Genomic DNA, 21,217 nt, shown 5'->3' with positions numbered 1-21,217 from the left:
TATTATCTTGGTATGCCTTGGGCATCCCGAAGCTTGAGCTTTGGTGTCTCCTTAATTCTTCTCATATCACGGTTTTCCTAAATCTCAAAAGCTTCATCCACACAAAACTCAACAAGAACTCGTGACATAAGTTAGTATAAACGAATGCAAAAACCTTATCATTCTCTACGGTAGCAAATCACTAAAATTATTATTCAACATTGCATACTAAATGCCTCTGCATATTTAATACTTCTATCCTCAAATAGATTCATTAAACAAGCAAGCATATGCAAACAATGCAAACATAACAGCAATCTACCAAAACACTACAGTCTGTAAAGAATGCAAGAGTATCAATACTTATTCAACTCCAAACATTATGAAATTCTACAACACTATAGAAAATTTATCAGAGCTTATTATGAAAAAAGTTTCAACATTTTATCACATTCTGACTTTCCTCGGGAATTTTTGCAACATCGATAAACTTTCTGTTTTGAAACAACAACTCATATACTTGCAAGATAAGCATGGAAAAGGCTATCATTGCCACTTTTATTGAAATAAAAGATGCAAAACATTATTCTAAATAAAAGAAAGCAAATTCTAACAAAATAAATTGACGCTCCAAGCAAAACACATATCATTTGACGAATGAAAACATAGCTCCAAGTGAGGTTACCGATAATGTTGGAGACGAAAGAGGGGATGCCTTCCGGGGCATCCCCAAGCTTAGTTGCTTGGATATTCCTTGGATATTAACTTGGGGTGCCTTGGGCATCCCCAAGCTTAGGGTCTTGTCACTCCTTATTCTCCTCATATCGACATCTCACCCAAAACTTGAAAACTTCAATCATATTGAGCAATATAAGCCATAGAAACTAGAAAACAAGCAAACTATGCATTGAAAACAGAATATGTCAAAAACAGAACAGTCTGTAGTAATCTGTAGTCAAACCATACTTATGCTACTCAAAAAATTATCAAAAAATTAGGACCACGTGAGCAATTTGTATATTGAACTTCTGCAAAAAGAATCAACTCAAAATCACTCTTCTGTTAAAAATGAGACTTATTTTCGTGAGCGCAAAAGTTTCTGTTTTTCAGCAGGGTCAAATCAACTATCACCCAACATGATCCCAAAGGCTTTACTTGGCACTTTATTGAAACAAAAGCAATAAAACATGATCAATACAGTAGCATAATCATGTGAACACACAAAAACAGTAGGTAAAAGTGTTGGGTTGTCTCCCAACAAGCGCTTTTCTTTAATGCCTTTAGCTAGGCATGATGATTTCAATGATGCTTGCATAAAAGATAAGAATTAAAACACAAGGAGAGCATCATGAAGCATATGACTAGCACATTTAAGCCTAACCCAATTCCTATGCATAGGGATTATGTGAGCAAATAATTCATGGGAACAAGAATCATCTAGCATAGGAAGGCAAAACAAACATAACTTCAAGATTTTCAACACATAGAGAGGAAACTTGATATTATTGCAATATGTAAAAGCATATGTTCCTTTCTCATAATAATTTTCAGTAGCATCATGAAGAAATTCAATAATATAGCCATCACATAAAGCATTCCTTTCATGACACAAAAGCATAGAAAACTTATTACTCTCCAGATAAGAAAATTTCTTATCATCAATAGTAGTGGGAGCAAACTCAACAAAATAACTATCATGAGAGTGAATATTAAAATTATGATGACAAGTTTCATGGTTATCATTATTCTTTATAGAATACATGTCATCATCATAGATAACAATCTTGTTATCATAGTCAATTGAAGCCTCATCCAAAATGATGGATTCATCATTAAATAAAGTCATGACCTCTCCGAGTCCACTTTCATCAATATAATCATCATAAATAGGAGGCATGCAATCATCATAATAAATTTTCCCATCAAAACTTGGGGGAATAAAAATATCATATTCATCAAATATAGCATCCCCAAGCTTATGGCTTTGAATATCATTAGCATCATGGATATTCAAAGAATTTATACTAACAACATTGCAATCATGCTCATCATTCAAGTATTTTGTGCCAAACATTTTATGGACTTCTTCTTCTAACAATTGAGCACAATTTTCCGAACAATCATTTTCAAGAAAGATATTATAAAGATGATCAATAATATGATGCAATCTCAATTCCATTTTTTGTATTTTTCTTTTATAAAACCAAACTAGTGATAAAACAAGAAACTAAAAGATTCAATTGCAAGATCTAAAGATATACCTTCAAGCACTCACCTCCCCGGCAACGGCGCCAGAAAAGAGCTTGATGTCTACTACACAACTTTATTCTTGTAGACTCGTGTTGGGCCTCCAAGCGCAGAGTTTTGTAGGACAGTAGCAATTTTCCCTCAAGTGGATGACCTAAGGTTTATCAATCCGTGGGAGGCATAGGATGAAGATGGTCTCTCTCAAACAACCCTACAACCAAATACAAGAAATCTCATGTGTCCCCAATACACCTAATGCAATGGAAAATTGTATATGTGCACTAGTTCGGCGAAGAGATGGTGATAAAAGTGTAATATTGATGGTAGAAATATATTTTTATAATCTGAATAGCTAAAAATAGCAAGGTAGCAAATAGTAAATGGGCACAAAAATGGTATTCAATGCTTGAAAACAAGGCCTAGGGTCCATACTTTCGCTAGTGCAATTACTCAACAGTGCTAACATAGTTGGATCATATGATTATCCCTCAAAGTGCAATAAAGAATCACTCCCGAGTTCCTATTAGCGGAGAACAAAAGATAGAAATTGTTTGTAGGGTATGAAACCACCTCAAAGCTATTCTTTCCGATCGATCTATCCTAGAGTTCGTACTAAATAACGCAAGCTATTCTTTCCGATCAATCTAATCAAGAGTTCGTACTAAAATAACACCAAAGCAAATTCATATTCATAATACTCAATCCACACAAAGAACTACAGAGAGACCCCAAAGTTTCTATCGGAGAAAAGATAATAAAAACGTGCATCAACCCCTATGCATAGATTACCCCAATGTCACCTCGAGAATCCGCGAGTTGAGTGCCAAAACATATATCAGTGAATCAATACGATACCCCATTGACACCTCAAGTGTTCATACCGCAAGACATACATCATGTGTTCTCATATCTGAATATTCAATCTGACATGACAAAACTTCAAAGGCTAAAGATTCAATTCATCACAACAAGAGTATAGAGGGGAGAAACATCATATGATCCATCTATGTTAACAAAGCCCTTGACATAGATCAAGAGAGAGAGAGAGAGATTAAACACATAGCTACTGGTACAAACCCTCAGCCCCGAGGGTGGACTACTCCCTTCTCATCGTGGTGGCCGTAGGGATGATGAAGATGGCCATGGGAGATGATTCCCCCCTCCGGCAAGGTGCCGGAACAGGTCTAGATTGGTTATCGGTGGCTACAGAGCCTTGCGGCGGCGGAACTTCTAATCTAGGTTAACCCCCGAAGGGTTTCAGAATATTTGAGAATTGATAGTGCAAAGAAGGGGTGCGGGAGGCCATCGAGGTGGGCACTACCCACCTGGGCGCGCCTGGGCCCCCAGGCGCGCCCTGGTGGGTTGTGCCCCCCTCGGGCTACTCCCTTGGTGCTTCTTTGGCCCACTGTTGGTCTTCTGGTCCATAAAAAATCTCCGTGAAGTTTCGTTGCATTTGGACTCCGTTTGGTATTGATTATCTGCGATGTAAAAAACAAGCAAAAAACAGCAGCTGGCACTGGGCACTGGGTCAATAGGTTAGTCCCAAAAAATGATATAAAGTTGTTATAAAATGATTGTAAAATATACAAGAATGATAAAATAATAGGATGAATACTTCATATATTATAGATACGTTAGAGACGTATCAAGCACCATCTCATCTCAAACCCTAGTTCATCTCTTGTGTTCAATCTTGTCACCGGAACTATAGATTGGTACTCGTGGGTGACTAGTAGTGTTGATTACATCTTGTAGTTGATTACTATATGTTTTATTTGGTGGAAGATTATATGTTCAGATCCAATATGCTATTTAATACTCCTCTGATCATGAGCATGATTATCATTTGTGAGTAGTTACTTTTGTTCTTGAGGTCATGGGAGAAATCATGTTGCAAGTAATCATGTGAACTTGATATGTGTTCGATATTTGGATAGTATGTATGTGGTGATTCCCTTAGTGGTGTCATGTGAACATCGACTACATGACACTTCACCATATTTGGGCCTAAGGGAATGCATTGTGGAGTAGCAATTAGATGATGGGTTGCGAGAGTGACAGAAGCTTAAACCCCAGTTTATGCGCTATTCCGTAAGGGACCGATTGGATCCAAAATTTTAATGATTTGGTTAGAATTTATTCTTAATACTTTTCTTGTAGTTGCGGATGCTTGCGGGAGGGTTAATCATACGTAGGAGGTTTGTTAAGGTAAGAACATCACCTAAGCACCGGTCCACCCACATATCAAATTATCAAAGTAGCGAACACAAATCGAACAAACATGGTGAAAGTGACTAGATGAAATTCCCGTGTACCCTCAAGAACGCTTTTCTTATCATAAGAGACCGTTTGGGCTTGTCCTTTGCCTCAAAAGGATTGGGCTACCTTGCTGCACTTTTGTTACTACTATCATTACTTGCTTGTTACAAATTATCCTGCTATCAAACTACTCTGCTACTTACAATTTCAACACTTGCAGACATTACCTTGCTGAAAACCATTTGTCATTTCCTTCTGCTCCTCATTGGGTTCGACACTCTTACTTATCGAAAAGAGCTACAATTGATCCCCTATACTTGTGGGTCATCAGTTGTCATAACGGTTCAACCGATAAAGATCTTCGTAGAATATGTATGAGCCAATATGGGTATCCAGGTTCCGCTATTGGTTATTGACCAGAGAGGTGTTTCGGTCATGTCTACATAGTTCTCGAACCCACCGCACGCTTAACGTTCGTTGACGATATAGTGTTATATGCGTTATATGTTTTGGTGACCGAATGTTGTTCAGAGTCCCGGATGAGATCACGGACATGACGAGGAGTCTCGAAATGGCCGAGAGGTAAATATTGATACATAGGACGATTGTATTTGGACACCGGAAGTGTTTTGGGACGTACTGGGAAGAAATCGGGTCACCGGAAGGGGTTCCGGGCACCCTCGGCATGTATATGTGCTTAATGGGCCAAGGGAGGGACAGACCAGCCCACAGGGGACTGGAGCACCCCTTTTCCTAGCCAAACAACCCTAGGGGAGGAAAAGGGGGAGGGCTAGCCCCTCGTGCCTTTCCCTCTCATAGGACAAAGGAAATGGGGGGGCGCCACCCTCCCCTGCCTTTTCCCCGCTCCTATACATGGCAGGGGGGCCACCTTGGGAGAGACCCCAAGTAGGATTCCTCCTACTTGGGCACCCCCTTGGCTGCTCCTCCCTCCCTCCCACCTATATATATGTGGGAGGGGGGCGCCTAGCACACACCAGACAATTGCCTAGCCGTGTGCGGCGCCCCCCTCCACCGTTTACACCCTCGGTCACATTTTCGTACTGCTTAAGCGAAGCCCTGCGAGGATCACTTAACCACCATCGTCACCACGCCATCGTGCTGACGGAACTCATCTACTACCTCAACGTCTTCCTAGATCAATAAGGCGAGGGACGTCACCGAGCTGAACGTGTGCAGAACGCGGAGGTGTCATGCGTTCGGTACTTGATTGGTTGAAGCGCGAGTAAGTTCGACTACATCAACCGCGTTGAGAAACGCTTCCGCTTACAGTCTACGAGGGTACATGGACACACTCTCCCCCTCATTGCTATGCATCTCCATGGATAGATCACTGCGTGTGCATATTTTTTTGTTTTTCCATGCAACGATTCCCAACAGTGGCATCATGAGCCAGGTCTATGCATAGATGATATGCACGAGTAGAACACAAAGAATTGTGGGCAGTCATACTGCTTACCAACAACGTCTTATTTTGATTCGGTGGTATTGTGGGATGAAGCAGCCCGGACCAACCTTACATGTCCACGCACATGAGACCGGTTCCACCGACAGACATGCAACTAGTTTTGCATAAAGGTGGCCAGCGGGTGGCTGTTTCTCCTACTTTAGTTGAATCGAATTTGACTGTGGCCGGTCCTTGAAGAAGGTTAAAACAACAAACTTGACGAAACACCGTAGTGGTTTGATGCGTAGATAAGAACGGTTCTTGCTAGAAGCCCGTAGCAGCCACGTAAAACTTGCAACAACAAAGTAGAGGGTGTCTAACTTGTTTTTGTAGGGCATGTTGTCATGTGATATGGTCAAGACATGATGTGATATACGTTATTGTATGAGATGATCATGTTTTGTAAAAGTTTTCGGCCATCAGCAGGCGCCTTATGGTTGTCTCTTTATTGTATGAAATGCAAACGCCATGTAATTGCTTTACTTTATCACTATGCGTTAGCGATAGTTGTAGAAGCAATAGTTGGCGAGAGGACCATGACGCAACGATGGAGATCAAGGTGTCGAGCCGGTGACGATGGAGATCATGATGGTGCTTTTGAGATGGAGATCAAAAGCACGAGATGATGATGGCCATATCATGTCACATATTTTGATTGCATGTGATGTTTATCTTTTATGCATCTTATTTTTCTTAGTACGGCGGGAGCATTATAAGATGATCCCTTCACTAAATTTCAAGGTAAAAGTGTTCTCCTTGAGTATGCACTGTTGCCACAGTTCATCATGTTGAGACACCATGTGATGATCAGGTGTGATAGACTCTATGTTCACATACAACGGGTGTAGGACAGTTTTATACACGCGGAATACTTGGGTTAAACTTGATGAGCCTAGCATGTACAAACATGGCCTCGGAACACTGGAGACCGAAAGGTCGAATGTGAGTCATATAATAGATATGATCAACATAGAGGTGTTCACCATTGATGACTACTCCATCTCACGTGATGATCGGACATGGTTTAGTTGATTTGGATCATGTATCACTTAGCTAACTTGAGGGATGTCTATTTAAGTGGGAGTTCATTAGTAATTTGATTACTTGAACTTAATTTATCATGAACTTATTACTGATAGTATTTGCATATCTATGTTGTAGATCAATAGCTCGTGTATAGCTCCCTTGTTTTATATTTTTGATATGTTCCTAGATAAAACTTAGTTGAAAGATGATAGTAGCAATGATACGGACTGGGTCCGTGATCTGAGGGTTAGTCTCATTGCTGCACAGAAGAATTATGTCCTTGATGCACCGCTAGGTGACAAACCTGTTGCAGGAGCAGATGCAGACGTTATGAACGTTTTGCAAGCTCGATATGATGACTACTTGATAGTTTAGTGCACCATGCTTTACGGCTTAGAACCAGGACTTAAAAAATGTTTTGAACACCATGGAGCATATGAGATGTTCTAAGAGCTGAAAATTGGTATTTCAGATTCACGCCCGTGTCAAGAGGTATGAGACCTCTGACAAGTACTTTGCCTACAAGATGGAGGAGAATAGCTCAACCAGTGAGCATGTACTCAGAATGTCTGGGTACTACAATCGCTTGAATGAAGTGGGAGTTAATCTTCCAGATAAGATAGTGATTGACAGAGTTCTCTAGTCACTGTCAGCAAGCTACTAGAACTTCGTGATGAACTATAATATGCAAGGGATGACAAAAACAATTCCCAAGCTCTTGGCGATGCTGAAATCGGTGAAGGTAGAAATCAAGAAAGAGCATCAAGTGTTGATGGTTAACAAGACCACTAGTTTCAAGAAAAAGGGCAAGGGAAAAAGGGAACTTCTAGAAGAATGGCAAGCAAGTTGCCACTCCCGTGAAGAAGCCCAAAGATGGACCCAAGCCTGAAACTGAGTGCTTCTACTACAAAGGAAATGGTCACTAGAAGTGGAACTGCCCCAAATACTTGGCGGATAAGAAGGATGGCAAAATGAACAAAGGTGTATTTGATATACATATTATTGATGTGTACTTTACTAGTGTTCATAGTAGCCCCTAAGTATTTGATACCGGTCAAGTTGCTAAGATTAGTAACTCGAAACAGGAGTTGCAGAATGAACAGAGACTAGTTAAGGACGAAGTGACGATGTGTGTTGGAAGTGATTCCAAGGTTCATACGATCACCATCGCACACTCCCCTCTACCTTTGGGATTAGTGTTGAACCTAAATAAATGTTATTTGGTGTTTGCATTGAGCATGAATATGATTGGATCATGTTTATTGCAATATGGTTATTCATTTAAGTTAGAGAATAATTGTTGTTCTGTTTACATGAATAAAACCTTCTATGGTCATACACCCAATGTAAATGGTTTATTGAATCTCGATCGTAGTGATACACATATTCATAATATTGATGCCAAAAGATGCAAAGTTGATAATGATAGTGCAACATACTTGTGGCACCGCTGTTTAGGTCATATTGGTGTAAAGCGTATGAAGAAACTCCATGCGGATGGACTTTTGGAATCACTTGATTATGAATCATTTGATACTTGCGAACCATACCTCATGGGAAAGATGACTAAAACTCCGTTCTCTGGAAGAATGGAGTGAGCTAATGACTTATTGGAAATAATACATACCGATGTATGCGGTCCGATGAGTGTTGAGGCACGCGGCGGGTATCGTTATTTCCTAACCTTTGAAAAGTTCAAAGAATTTCAGAGTGAAGTGAAGAATCATCATAACAAGAAAATAAAGTTTGTACGATCTGATCGCGGAGGCGAATATTTGAGTTACGAGTTTGTCCTTCATATAAAACAATGTGGAATAGTTTCACAACTAACGCCACCTGGAACACCACAGCGTAATGGTGTGTCCGAACGTCGTAACCGTACTTTATTAGATATGGTGTGTTCTATGATGTCTCTTACCGATTTGCCACTATCGTTTTGGGGTTATGCATTAGAGACAGCCGCATTCACGTTAAATAGGGCACCGTCTAAATCCGTTGAGATGACACCGTATGAACTATGGTTTGGCAAGAAACCTAAGCTGTCGTTTCTTAAAGTTTGGGGTTGCGACACTTATGTCAAAATGCTTCAGCCTAATAAGCTCGAACCCAAATCGGAGAAGTGTGTCTTCATAGGATACCCTAAGGAAACAATTGGGTACACCTTCTACCACAGATCCGGAGGCAAGATCTTTGTTGCCAAGAATGGATCCTTTCTAGAGAAGGAGTTTCTCTTGAAAGAAGTGAGTGGGAGGAAAGTAGAACTTGATGAGGTAATTGTACCTTCTCTCAATTTGGAAAGTAGCACATCAGAGAAATCCGTTCCCGTGATGCCTACAGCAACTAGAGAGTAAGCTAATGATGATGATCATGAAACTTCAGATCAAGTTACTACTGAACCTCGTAGGTCAACCAGAGCATGATCCGCACCAGAGTGGTATGGTAATCCTATTCTGGAGGTCATGTTACTAGACCAAGGCGAACCTACGAACTATGAAGAAGCTATGATGAGCCCAGATTCCGATAAATGGCTTGAGGCCATGAAATCTGAGATGGGATCCATGTATGAGAACAAAGTGTGGACTTTGGTGGACTTGCCCGATGATCGGCAAGTCACAGAAAATAAATGGATCTTCAAGAAGAAGACTGCTGCTGATGGTAATGTTACTGTCTACAAAGCTCGACTTGTCGCGAAAGGTTTTTGACAAGTTCAAGGAGTTGACTACGATGAGACTTTCTCGCCCGTAGCAATGCTTAAGTCTGTCCGAATCATGTTAGCAATTGCCGCATTTTACGATTATGAAATCTGGCAAATGGACGTCAAAACTGCATTCCTTAATTGATTTCTTAAAGAACAGTTGTATATGATGTAACCAGAAGGTTTTGTCGATCTTAAAGGTGCTAACAAAGTGTGCAAGCTCCAGCGATCCATCTATGGACTGGTGCAAGCATCTCGGAGTTGGAATATACGCTTTGATGAGGTGATCAAAGCATATGGTTTTATACAGACTTACGGTGAAGCCTGTATTTACAAGAAAGTGAGTGGGAGTTGTGTAGCATTTCTGATATTATATGTGGATGACATATTTTTGATTGGAAATGATACATAATTTCTAGATAGCATAAAAAGGTTACTTCAATAAGATTTTTTCAATGAAAGACCTCGGTGAAGCTACTTATATATTGGGCATCAAGATCTATAGGGACAGATCGAGACGCTTAATAGGACTTTCAAAAAGCACATACTCTGGCAAAATTTTGAAGAAGTTCAAAATAGATCAGTCAAAGAAAGGGTTCTTGTCTGTATTGCAAGGTGTGAAGTTCAGTAAGACTCAAAACCTGACCACGACAGAAGATAGAGAGAGAATGAAAGTCATTCCCTATGCCTCAACCATATGTTCTATAAAGTATTCCATGTTGTGTACCAAACATGTTGTGTACCTTGCCATGAGTTGGGCAAGGGGGTACAATAGTAATCCAGGAGTAGATCACTAGACAGCGGTCAAAATTATCCTTAGTTACCTAAGAGGACTAAGGAGATATTTCTCGATTATGGAGGTAATAAGGAGTTCATCGTAAAGGGTTACCTCGATGCAAGCTTTGATGCCGATTTGGATGACTCTAAGTCTCAATCTGGATACATATTGAAAGTGGGAGCAATTAGCTAGAGTAGCTCCATACAAGCTTTGTAGACATAGAAATTTGCAAAAATACATACAGATCTGAATGTGACAGACCCGTTGACTAAACTTCTCTCACAAGCAAAACATGATCACTCCTTAATACTCTTTGGGTGTTAATCACATGGTGATGTGAACAACTAGATTATTGACTATAGTAAACTCTTTGGGTGTTGGTCACATGGCGATGTGAACTATGGGTGTTAATCACATGGCGATGTGAACTAGATTATTGACTCTAGTGCAAGTGGGAGACTGATGGAAATATTCGCTAGAGGCAATAATAAAATGGTTATTATTACATTTTTTAAATCATGATAAAGGTTTATTATTCATGCTAGAATTGTATTGACCGGAAACTTAAATACATGTGTGGATACATAAACAAATACTGTGTCCCTAGTGAGCCTCTACTAGACTAGCTCGTTGATCAAGATGGTTAAGGTTTCCTAACCATAGACATGAGTTGTCATTTGATAACGGGATCAAATCATTAGGAGAATGATGTGATGAACAAGACCCATCCGTTAGCTTAGCATTATGATCGTTCAGTTTTATTGCTATTGCTTTCTTCATTTCAAATACATATTCCTTCGACTATGAGATTATGCAACTCCCGGATACCGGAGGAATGCCTTGTGTGCTATCAAACGTCACAACGTAACTGGGTGATTATAAAGATGCTCTACAGGTATCTCCAAAGGTGCTTGTTGAGTTGGCATAGATCGAGATTAGGATTTGTCACTCTGAGTATCGGAGAGGTATCTCTGGGCCCTCTCGGTAATACACATCATAAGCTTGCAAGCAAATGACTAAGGAGTTTAGTCACGAGGTGATGTATTACGGAACGAGTAAAGAGACTTGTCGGCAACGATATTGAACTAGGTATATAGATACCGACGATTGAATCTCGGGCAAGTAACATACCGATAGACAAAGGGAATAACGTATGTTGTCATAACTGTTCGACCGATAAAGATCTTCGTAGAATATGTAGGAGCCAATATGGGCATCCAGGTTCCGCTATTGGTTATTGACCAGGGAGGTGTCTTGGTCATGTCTACATAGTTCTCGAACCCGTAGGGTCCGCATGCTTAACGTTCGTTGACGATATAGTGTTATATGAGTTATATGGTTTGGTGACCGAATGTTGCTCGGAGTCCCGGATGAGATCACAGACATGACGAGGAGTCTCGAAATGGTCGAGAGGTAAAGATTGATATATAGGACGATGGTATTTGGACACCGAAAGTGTTTCAGGACGTACCAGGAAGAAATCGGGTCACCGGAAGGGGTTCCGGGCACCCTCGGCATGTATATGGGATGGGCCAAGGGAGGGACAGACCAGCCCACAGGGGGCTGGTGCGCCCCTTTTCCTAGCCAAACAGCACTATGGAAGGAAAAGGGGGAGGGCTAGCCCCTCCTGCCTTTCCCTCTCATGGGAGAAAGGAAGGGGGGCACCCTCCCCTGCCTTCCCCCCGCTCCTATACATGGCAAGGGGGCGCCACCTTGGGAGAGACCCAAAGTAGGATTCCTACTACTTGTGCGCCCCCCTTGGCTGCTCCTCCCTCCCTCCCACCTATATATATGTGGGAGGGGGCCGCCTAGCACACACCAGACAATTGCCTAGCCGTGTGCGGCGCCCCCTCCACTGTTTACACCCTCGGTCCTATTTCCGTAGTGCTTAAGCGAAGCCCTGCGAGGATCACTTCACCATCACCGTCACCACGCCGTCGTGCTGACGGTACACATCTACTACCTCGACGTCTTGCTGGATCAAGAAGGCGAGGGACGTCACCGAGCTGAACGTGTGTAGAACGCGGAGGTGTCGTGCGTTCGGTACTTGATCGATTGAAGCGCGAATAAGTTCGACTACATCAACCGCGTTGAGAAATGCTTCCGCTTACAGTCTACGAGGGTACGTAGACACACTCTTCCCCTCGTTGCTATGCATCTCCATGGGAAGATCACTGCGTGTGCATAGAATTGTTTTTTGTTTTTCCATGCAACGATTCCCAACAATCATGACTAGTCATAAATTTTTCCCAACCTTCTCCACATAGAAATGTCATCGCAGAAGGTTTTATAATATTAAGTTTGTACTGTCTCTGATATATATCTTCAATTCTTATGTTGTATTCAGCCAAGCTGTTACTCCTTTTTCTCATATACCAAGGCATCGTCTATAACAAATATATTAGAACAGTCATCATATATTTAAAGTAAAAGCTTCAACGTTGTATACCAGAAACTTTCTATATGTATTGACCATCGGCACGCTAAAATAATGTTTGTTCATGTTCATCGACATGCAAGGACCTCCTGGTTTCCCACAAGTATAACAGCTATGTGTAATATGATAGGCCATCTCTTGTATTGGTTCATCATACTATTGACAACATAGAAGAATAAAGATATTAAATTGTCTATACTTATTATTTTTTGTTACAGAGGTTGTTCATTGCAACCAAAACAGTATTAATCTCATATTTTGCGGTCATGTTCTTTAGTTGGCCAGCTTCATTTGAACAACAACCCTATTCTGGAACCTTATGTTGTGCATTATGAACACAAAATTATATTATTAGCCGTTGAAAAATCTTAAATATAAATTGTTTTCAAAAAGGAAAACTTAAAATAATTATTCCAGTACATATCTGATGTTGATTCGATAGCTTATCTTTATTCGTCATTTCAGTATTGAGTGCATAAGCTATATTGAATTAGATAACATAATTGTTTTAGGTTACATGGTAACACATGCAAGAATAGAAGTACATTCCACAAGAAGTATCTCTAGATGTAATGTAAATTTATACCACTTTTATTTAATATAAGACATTTTGTATTAAGTTACGGATGCATTATAAGTACTTTTTATTTCAACCAGTAAGTAGTTGATAAACAGCAAACACTATTTAAACAATATATGAAGTCAAACGTCATATGACATACCTATATAATGTTTCTATGATGTAAATTAAGTACAATATGGTTGCAAATTCATGTCATTTTTAGCAAGACCCAAAGAATGTTATGCAGATGCGCCTCCGTCCCCTCAGAACAAAAAACTCTTTTTATCATATTTTTTTATCATAGAAGCAGGAGCCCATCATATTTATGAGAATATGTGTTTTTGTCACAAATTCGGGCCAAAATGTCACGGATGTGTCTAAAGAGGATAATTTAGCTATATTGGTGTCTTATTTTTTAGTGAGGATAATTTAGCTATGTTGGTGGAGACCATCATCATGTGACCAGTATGTATTCTGTCTGGTCCATGTCTTTTATAATAGTATTACCGGATTAATAATAGTTGAAATGTCTATTGGTTAACTATATGAACTATCCACATTATCATAATTTTTCTTTCTAAATGGTCGTTGAATTGCCTTCCAATGTGTACTACAATCGCTGTTTTACAGTCAATTACTATACAAACATTCTCTCAGCCCTAGGAACATTACATACAATTTCTATCTAATCCACAGTTTCACAAATTTCTCAATCAACTAACTTTCAGTTTTTTCTCCGCAATTCTCGGCTCACATTAGCTTCTTCACAACTCACAACAATTTTATCAAAAGAGCTCTTAGCTCACATCAGCTTTCTCACAGCTCACCACATTTTTTTCAAAAGAGCTCTTAGCTCACATCAGCTTCCTCACAGTCAGAATATTTTTTTTCTTTCTCGCAGCTCGCAACATTTTTTTTCAAAAGAGTCCTTAGCTCACATCAGCTTCCTCGCAGTCAGAATAATTTTACAGAACTCAGCTTTCTCATAGCTCACAACAAATTTTTCAGAAAATTTCTTGAGTCACATCATCTTTCTCATGGTGATTTCTCGGCTTACATCAGCTTTTCTCATAGCTCACAACAGCCCGCAACAACAAAATTTTAAGAAGATTTCTCAAGTCACATAATCTTTCTCATAGCCCACGAACGAATTTGTTAGAATCTTCTGAGCCATACGCTATTTCGGTCAGGGATCACGCACCTCACGATCAATTTTTCAGAGAATAGAGCCATACGTTATTCCGGTCAGGGATCACGCAGCGCCGCTTGCACAACGGTACAGGCGATCGCCAGTTCGTGACGATCCTGCAGAGTACCGGCTAGGCTACACGGCGGCAGAATTGCCGCGAGGAGTGGCCTCCGGTCATGGCCTCGGAGCCTCAAAGGGCACAGCGAACGGCTGCAGAGTGTAGACTGCACTACTGCAGAGCAACCAACAAGACCAACCGACTAGGCTGGGTAACTTGTACGTATTTTTGCCGGCGGCGGTGCGTGGAAACATTAGATAACTTGCTGTCACTGGACACGGCGATTTATTATTTGCTATCGACAGTAGCATTACTAGTCATTACAGTAGACAGACACGAGCAAGGATGCCACTACTCGCGGACGTGGCTCCCAAGGCGCACGGTGATCCCGTCACAGTCCCTGACGTAGCCGACCTTCTGCCCCCAGTTTTTCTGCTCCGGCGCGCTCACCGGCACCGCCCCGTTCTCCACGGCCCGCCGGTACGCGGCGTCGACGTCGTCGTAGTCGAAGCAGATCTCCACGGGCCCTCGCTCGCGGGGCGACTTGGGCAGCTGCACCTCGCCCGTGAGTGCGTCCGTCTCCCTCTGGTGCAGCGGCGTGAACGCGATGGTCGTCGAGCCGGTGTCCAGCTCCGCCCACCTGCGCGCAGAACAGACGATACACACACATGTCAAGCTGGCCCGGCAGGCAGCTAAGGTAGGCCTAGGCGCAAATGGTGATGGGGATTACTTGTGAGAGTCGTCGACGCGGCGGACGCTGTAGCCGAAGGCGTCGGCGTAGAAGGCGGCCGACTTGGGCACGTCTTTGACGTAACACACGATGTACGCGAGCTTAGGTCTCACCGCCCCAGACGCCATGGCTCGTCCCTTCCGTGGGTACGGGTGCTACTGCTAACCACTTTGAGATGGCTCGGTGTTTGCCTTAAGCCGTGTTGCGTCTTCCTTGGCTCTCTCGATTACTGGCGCTCAGCTCTCGCCTGTGGTTTGCCTTTTAATGCGGCCCGGAATCGCCGCGCCGTCGGCAGCTTGGGAGGTGGCGCGCATGCATGCAGTATTCTGGACTCTTCTCTCCACGTTTCAGATCGTGCCTTCTTCTCGGTGACACGCGTGGACTGTGGAAGGTTCAGCGGCTCCTCAGACCGAATTCTCAGTAGGTGGCACTGACACGTAGCCACAGATCACGTCCTAGTTTAAGAAGCCGGGTGCCAGCTCTAAGACGGAACGCCAAAGTCCAACCCAGACCCACAGCCCAGCACCATCAAATTGCCATGTCTGGAGCCCAAGGCGCACAGCCCAAGGGAGCTTTCACGGCGACCACGTACAGGTCGGCGGCAGCTCCCGACGGCGCGGAGGAGTGCCAGCAGCAGCAGTCGCCAAGGACAGAGCTACGCTCGAGCAAGGACGAGCATGGGTTACCGGTGAAGATGCTCGAGGAGAAGGTCGAGGACGCCTCTGGGAAGGGCGGCCCGGTGTTCGGCGCCGGCGCGGAGGACGGCAAGCCGGACCTGGGCGTCACAGGCACCGGCGGAGGCTAACTGCTAAGCTAGTTGTTACATGGCGTGCTTTGCGCAGCACATGTATTGAAGCATAAACTGTGATGTACTCGTAGTATGTAACTTCCAAGGAGTGGAATAAGATACCCAGACCAGAATAAAAAGAAAAAGGATTGAATTCCAAGGCGACTCTCCTTTTATCTTCCTCCTCTTAAGTCATCTTCCCCATCTTCTTTTCCAACCGTGGCACCCCGCCTTTAGCGAGGACTTGATGAGCCCTTCCGGCGATGCGACAGCTGACCATCATCGCCAAAACGAAAATCCTACCCACTGCCGCTCCTCCTCGCCGACGCGGACTGCCTCGCGTCTTCAGCCGGCCCCCGAGTTAGCCTTCCCTCGCCTGCTGGGCGTCGGCCCAGTTAACCATCCCGTTAAACCTCGCCCGTGGGCATCGCGTAGATGCCGAGCGCTTAACGTCGTGGGCTATGCTCTGGAGGCCGGGCTGTTAGCTAGTTAGCTCCGTTTTATTCTTCATTTAGATTTACTATTTTCAGAAAAAGAAATGACCGGAAGGCTTGCATATGCATAAATAAAGTATGTAAAATCAACATCGGACTGTAAAATGTTTTACATGAAACTTGATTATAAAATGTGTAGATCATAATTATGCCATTTGTATCCACGTTTGACTTGTTTAACTTGTTTTTACTATGTAATTAGCATTAACAGATTAATTAACATCCACGCCAAAAACAGATTAATTAACATACCTAATTAATAATAATTAATCCTACCTCATAATTAATTAATTAAATATATTGTTTTGATCAACATGATGCATAAATTTAACTTTGACCATAAATCCCTCCATTTCAAAATATAGCGTGTCCTCGGTTTTCGTGCTTTAACTTTGATCATAAATTTAACCAACGAAACCGACTGCGGCGGGTGCAAAAGTTCTACCAATGAATTCGTCTTTAAAAGAAGTTTTCAATTATATAATTTTTGCTCCCGCCGCAGTCGGTCACATTGGTTAAATTTATGGTTAAAGTTGAACCTCGGAAAGCACAAGCGCACTATATTCTAGAACGAAGGGAGTAATAGGTTACTTACATGCATATTTGCATCAACTAAAATGAAATTCATGAGCCCTTTTCATTATATATGTTTGAAATGCTTTATATAACGCTGACGTTGCCGCATAGCACATGGAGGCGCCTGTAATCTAAACCACAATCGATGTACATTGGGATGTGAACTGAAATCGCTCTTAGGTTTCCTATTGAGCCAATACAATTTTAATACAAACAAATCACATGGCACTGTAGAGAAGTATTGGTGAGTTAAGACTAGTCATAGGGTAGTAACTTAGAGTAGTAACATGCATATGTTACTAGTCTATATTTAACATCTCTATAATGAGGAGTAACATATGTATGGTGTCATGCAATATTTTATTTATTAGATTGTAGACTCATCATGTCTTGGCATATGTGATGTTACAGTAACTAGCTATGTTACCACATGCCCCTCTTTCCTCATTAATTACTCGCCACATCATCTGTTTGCCTAAAGATGTGTGATGTTACCATCTATATTACTTCGACTGTGGGTAGTCTAATGAGTGTAGATCATAGGACATGATGTTACATGCCAGAAGTTAATGCACATATTGACTTTGTGTCCATGCATGGCGTGTTGACAGAGAAATAATGTCAGATAGTTACTCCCTCCGTTTCTGTTTAGTCTGCATATAAGGTTTGGTCAAAGTCAAGCTTTATAAAGTTTAACCAACTTTATATTAAAAAATATCAACATTTACAATATGAAATCCATATTATCAGATGCACCATGAAATGCATTTTCATACTATATAGTTTTAGTATTGTAGATGTTCATATTTTTTGATATAAATTTGGTCAAACTTTATGTTGTTTGACTTTGACCAAATTTTATATGCGGAGTAAAAAAATGAAGGGAGTACTATGTAAGGGCAAGAGCTATGGGGGCAGAACTATACAGGTGCCCCAGCTTCCACATAAATTTTCGAAGCTTAAATCACAGTGTGAAATAAAAACAGTACCACGCTGCAGCCTCCCTTGTGGTTGAACCCTAAGACTGGTCATAGTGGGGAGTATCATATACTAGTATCATGCATATGATACTAGTGTATGATATTACATCCATAGTGCATAGTATTATAGATCAGTATTATAGATGATCTCATTTATTGCCATGCATGACACATAGTAGCATCACATTTATTATGTTACGGTATCTACCTATGTTACTATAACCATCTCTCTTCTTTAACTGGCTCCCACATAAGCACGTTTGCGAGTCCCAAGTGCATGATACTACTTATGTTACCCTCACTATGGCCAGCCTAAGTTTCTCTTTCTCAATTTCCAAACCGCAAAAGAGCTAAAGCGAGCGAGGCCTGCCATGGCATTGGTTATGAGAGAGTTGAAACAACTTTTAGTTAGGGAAGAGGCAGCCTTTCTGGACCATCAAATCCGACGTGGAGGACCGAGGCACCCATCCAGAGTGGAGCGTTGGCCATGCCCTAACAAATGTGTTGGAGCTCACAGTATACCATGGTTTAATAAATGAAAACAAACGAATGCATGCAACGTAATTAGTGTTAATTCATCTTTGTTCTTTGTTGGACCATGAAGAGAAACAGTTACATGTGGCTGCATTGATAAATCAGCAGGCAACATCAGTAATAACGAACCTGGGGTCGCTCTCGCAAGAAGATTTTAATAAAGAAAGCTAATAAGATAGCTTTTTATAGAAGAAAAAGTCCTTGGATTAGTATAAATAAATCTCCTAGAATTATTATCAAGAAGTTCTCGGGATTTCACTAGAAATAAAAAATAGAAAGACGTAATTTCGTGGAATTTCTACCAATTTTCCAAGAATTACAATATTGGAATTCTCATTCTTTTTTTATTTGAAGTTTTAACACTAATGAAATCCTCTATTTATTTTAATTATCCCATGATGCGATTCTCAGTTTTTAAAGAAGACACATAACTTTATGGAAATATATTTGATCTCACATTTACTAAATTTTGGAAATTATTAAATGCATTAAACATAAATTTATATTTAAAGTTGGTCCGATATTACAGTTTTAAAACTGATAAAAATACATAAACTTGTGAAAAATATTTGTAAAGTTGAATAATATTGCAGTTTAAAAACTTGGTACAAACTGAATATTAGACGTCGCATGATTCAAAACCGTGGTTTCAACAAAAATCCGCTTGCTTGTCATTCACGATTTAACGATGATGTCATTGTTAGTTGTTGGGGGCTGACACGTGAGCATGGGGATGAGTTGGCGAGCGGAGGGGCTGTTTGTGCAGAGAATGCCTCCTTATACTACGTAAACAAGAAAAGATAGACCTAACTATAACAAAGAATACAAGCCGGAAATCCAATTCGGCTCTTGAGAGCATATGCTCTTGCACACCAATTTTTTGTGTGCAAATGTCAAAAAAATTGAAAAAAATACATGGGTTGATTGCCACACTCAAATGCTACGTACAAATCTTAAGGGGGAGATTAAGAAGTTTGGCATGAGCCAAAAAAAAAGTCGAACGCCAAATGTTACACGTATTTTTGTTTTTTTCACCGACGAAGCACTGCTATCAAGTTTCACATGAAAATTGTCATGCATGCTTGTTACACTAACAAGAACATCTCCACAAAAAATTGGATTTTTAAAATATTTATTTTGAATTTACTATTGATACGAGAGCATATGCACCCTAGAGCCAAAACGGCCATCCCAATTCAAATATGCTGATATAGCGGTGCAAATCCCTATGCATATTGAATGCTGAGATATCATGGAGGCATTTCATGGAGGTAGCCCGCAAGTGCTCATATGCATTTTCGTATATAATGCTTCCTTCTCTATCCAAATTTTTAGCTTAGTTTTGACTTATATCCGTAACCATCTTATGTTATGTTCATCCATGTTAACAACATTTAAAGCGATTTGAGTAACTAAACAAGATTGAACCCTTTCCTTTGAATGTGGGGTTTAGTTATATTGCATTTTAGTTGCAATCACACTTCACTTAACTTGTTTAGTAATTGTATTTGATCATGTGCACCTCATCCATGCCAGGTCGTGTCATTGCATATCATGAGCATGTTGGATCTTTACCATAGTATAAGATCCATTTGTTGATCAATTTTTAGTGTTTTGCTTCTTCGCGAATAGGATCCAGGGATGACGTGAGATATGAGCAAGGACTAATCATCTACCAAGCGTGGACATTAGGCAAGCAAAACCTCCTTGTCCATTCTGACACATCCTATGCTTTCTTTTTACGAAAAAGGGTTCCCCGCTTTGTATTACAAAGCACCCACCGATACAGCCAACGATAGGTGCTGGGGCCGCAGCACAAACAAGCCCAAAGAAAGACAGAGAAAAAAGAAGGAGAAACAAATGCCAACAACGGCAGATCAACGAAACAAAGATGACCGGCAACCGCTGCACCCTCCGGAGAAGTACCACCACGCTCCCAGCACTCCGAAGCGCCGTGTACCAAGCAACACCTTCAAGAAGGAGGCGACGACGACGCCGCTGTTTCCCGGACTAGTCCTAGGGACGCGGGGGGGCAGTGGGGGGAGGGTGTACCCACCGCCCTTCGGGAAGGTCCGGCGGCACCCACAGGCGTTGCCGCGTCGGGGCCGGACGAGCCGCCAGAGATTCTCCCAACCCAAACCCCCACCGCCTCCCCAGACGAACCATAGTGCACCACCCATCACGCCGCCCACCAACATGTGCCACCACGGTCACCGAATCAACTTCGCCGTCCCCTGAGGTCACCGACACGTGACCTGGAGGATGAGAGAAGAGATAGTGGGTTCGGGGGCATCCGCAACATCGCCGACATGAGGGGACAACCACCACCGCCGCCGCGGAGCCGACCGGACACAAGGACAAGGGGCCTGCCAGGCCCCGAGGCCCAGCCGGACCCAAAAGGGTCCGAACAACCCCTGCCGT

General features: G+C 41.8%; 2 protein-coding genes across 2 annotated transcripts; one reads left to right on the top strand and one right to left on the bottom strand.

The window, feature by feature from the left end:
- Positions 1-14,948: 14,948 nt before the first annotated feature.
- On the bottom strand, positions 14,949-15,670 carry LOC123100025 (uncharacterized protein Mb0911c). The gene is made up of 2 exons (XM_044522025.1): positions 15,426-15,670; positions 14,949-15,335 (listed from the first exon to the last, which is right to left on the bottom strand). Exons 1-2 carry the CDS (start codon positions 15,551-15,553, stop codon positions 15,047-15,049), a joined length of 417 nt encoding a protein of 138 aa, XP_044377960.1. The 5' UTR covers positions 15,554-15,670; the 3' UTR covers positions 14,949-15,046.
- A 238-nt stretch (positions 15,671-15,908) lies between these two features.
- On the top strand, positions 15,909-16,372 carry LOC123100027 (uncharacterized). The gene has a single exon (XM_044522026.1). The coding sequence runs from the start codon at positions 15,964-15,966 to the stop codon at positions 16,228-16,230; it is 267 nt and encodes an 88-aa protein (XP_044377961.1). The 5' UTR covers positions 15,909-15,963; the 3' UTR covers positions 16,231-16,372.
- The last annotated feature ends 4,845 nt before the right edge of the window (positions 16,373-21,217 follow it).

The sequence above is a fragment of the Triticum aestivum genome, chromosome 4D, assembly GCF_018294505.1.
Source record: "Triticum aestivum cultivar Chinese Spring chromosome 4D, IWGSC CS RefSeq v2.1, whole genome shotgun sequence".
In the NCBI taxonomy this organism is placed as follows: Eukaryota; Viridiplantae; Streptophyta; class Magnoliopsida; order Poales; family Poaceae; genus Triticum; species Triticum aestivum.
This window is presented reverse-complemented; position numbering and strand designations above follow the sequence as displayed.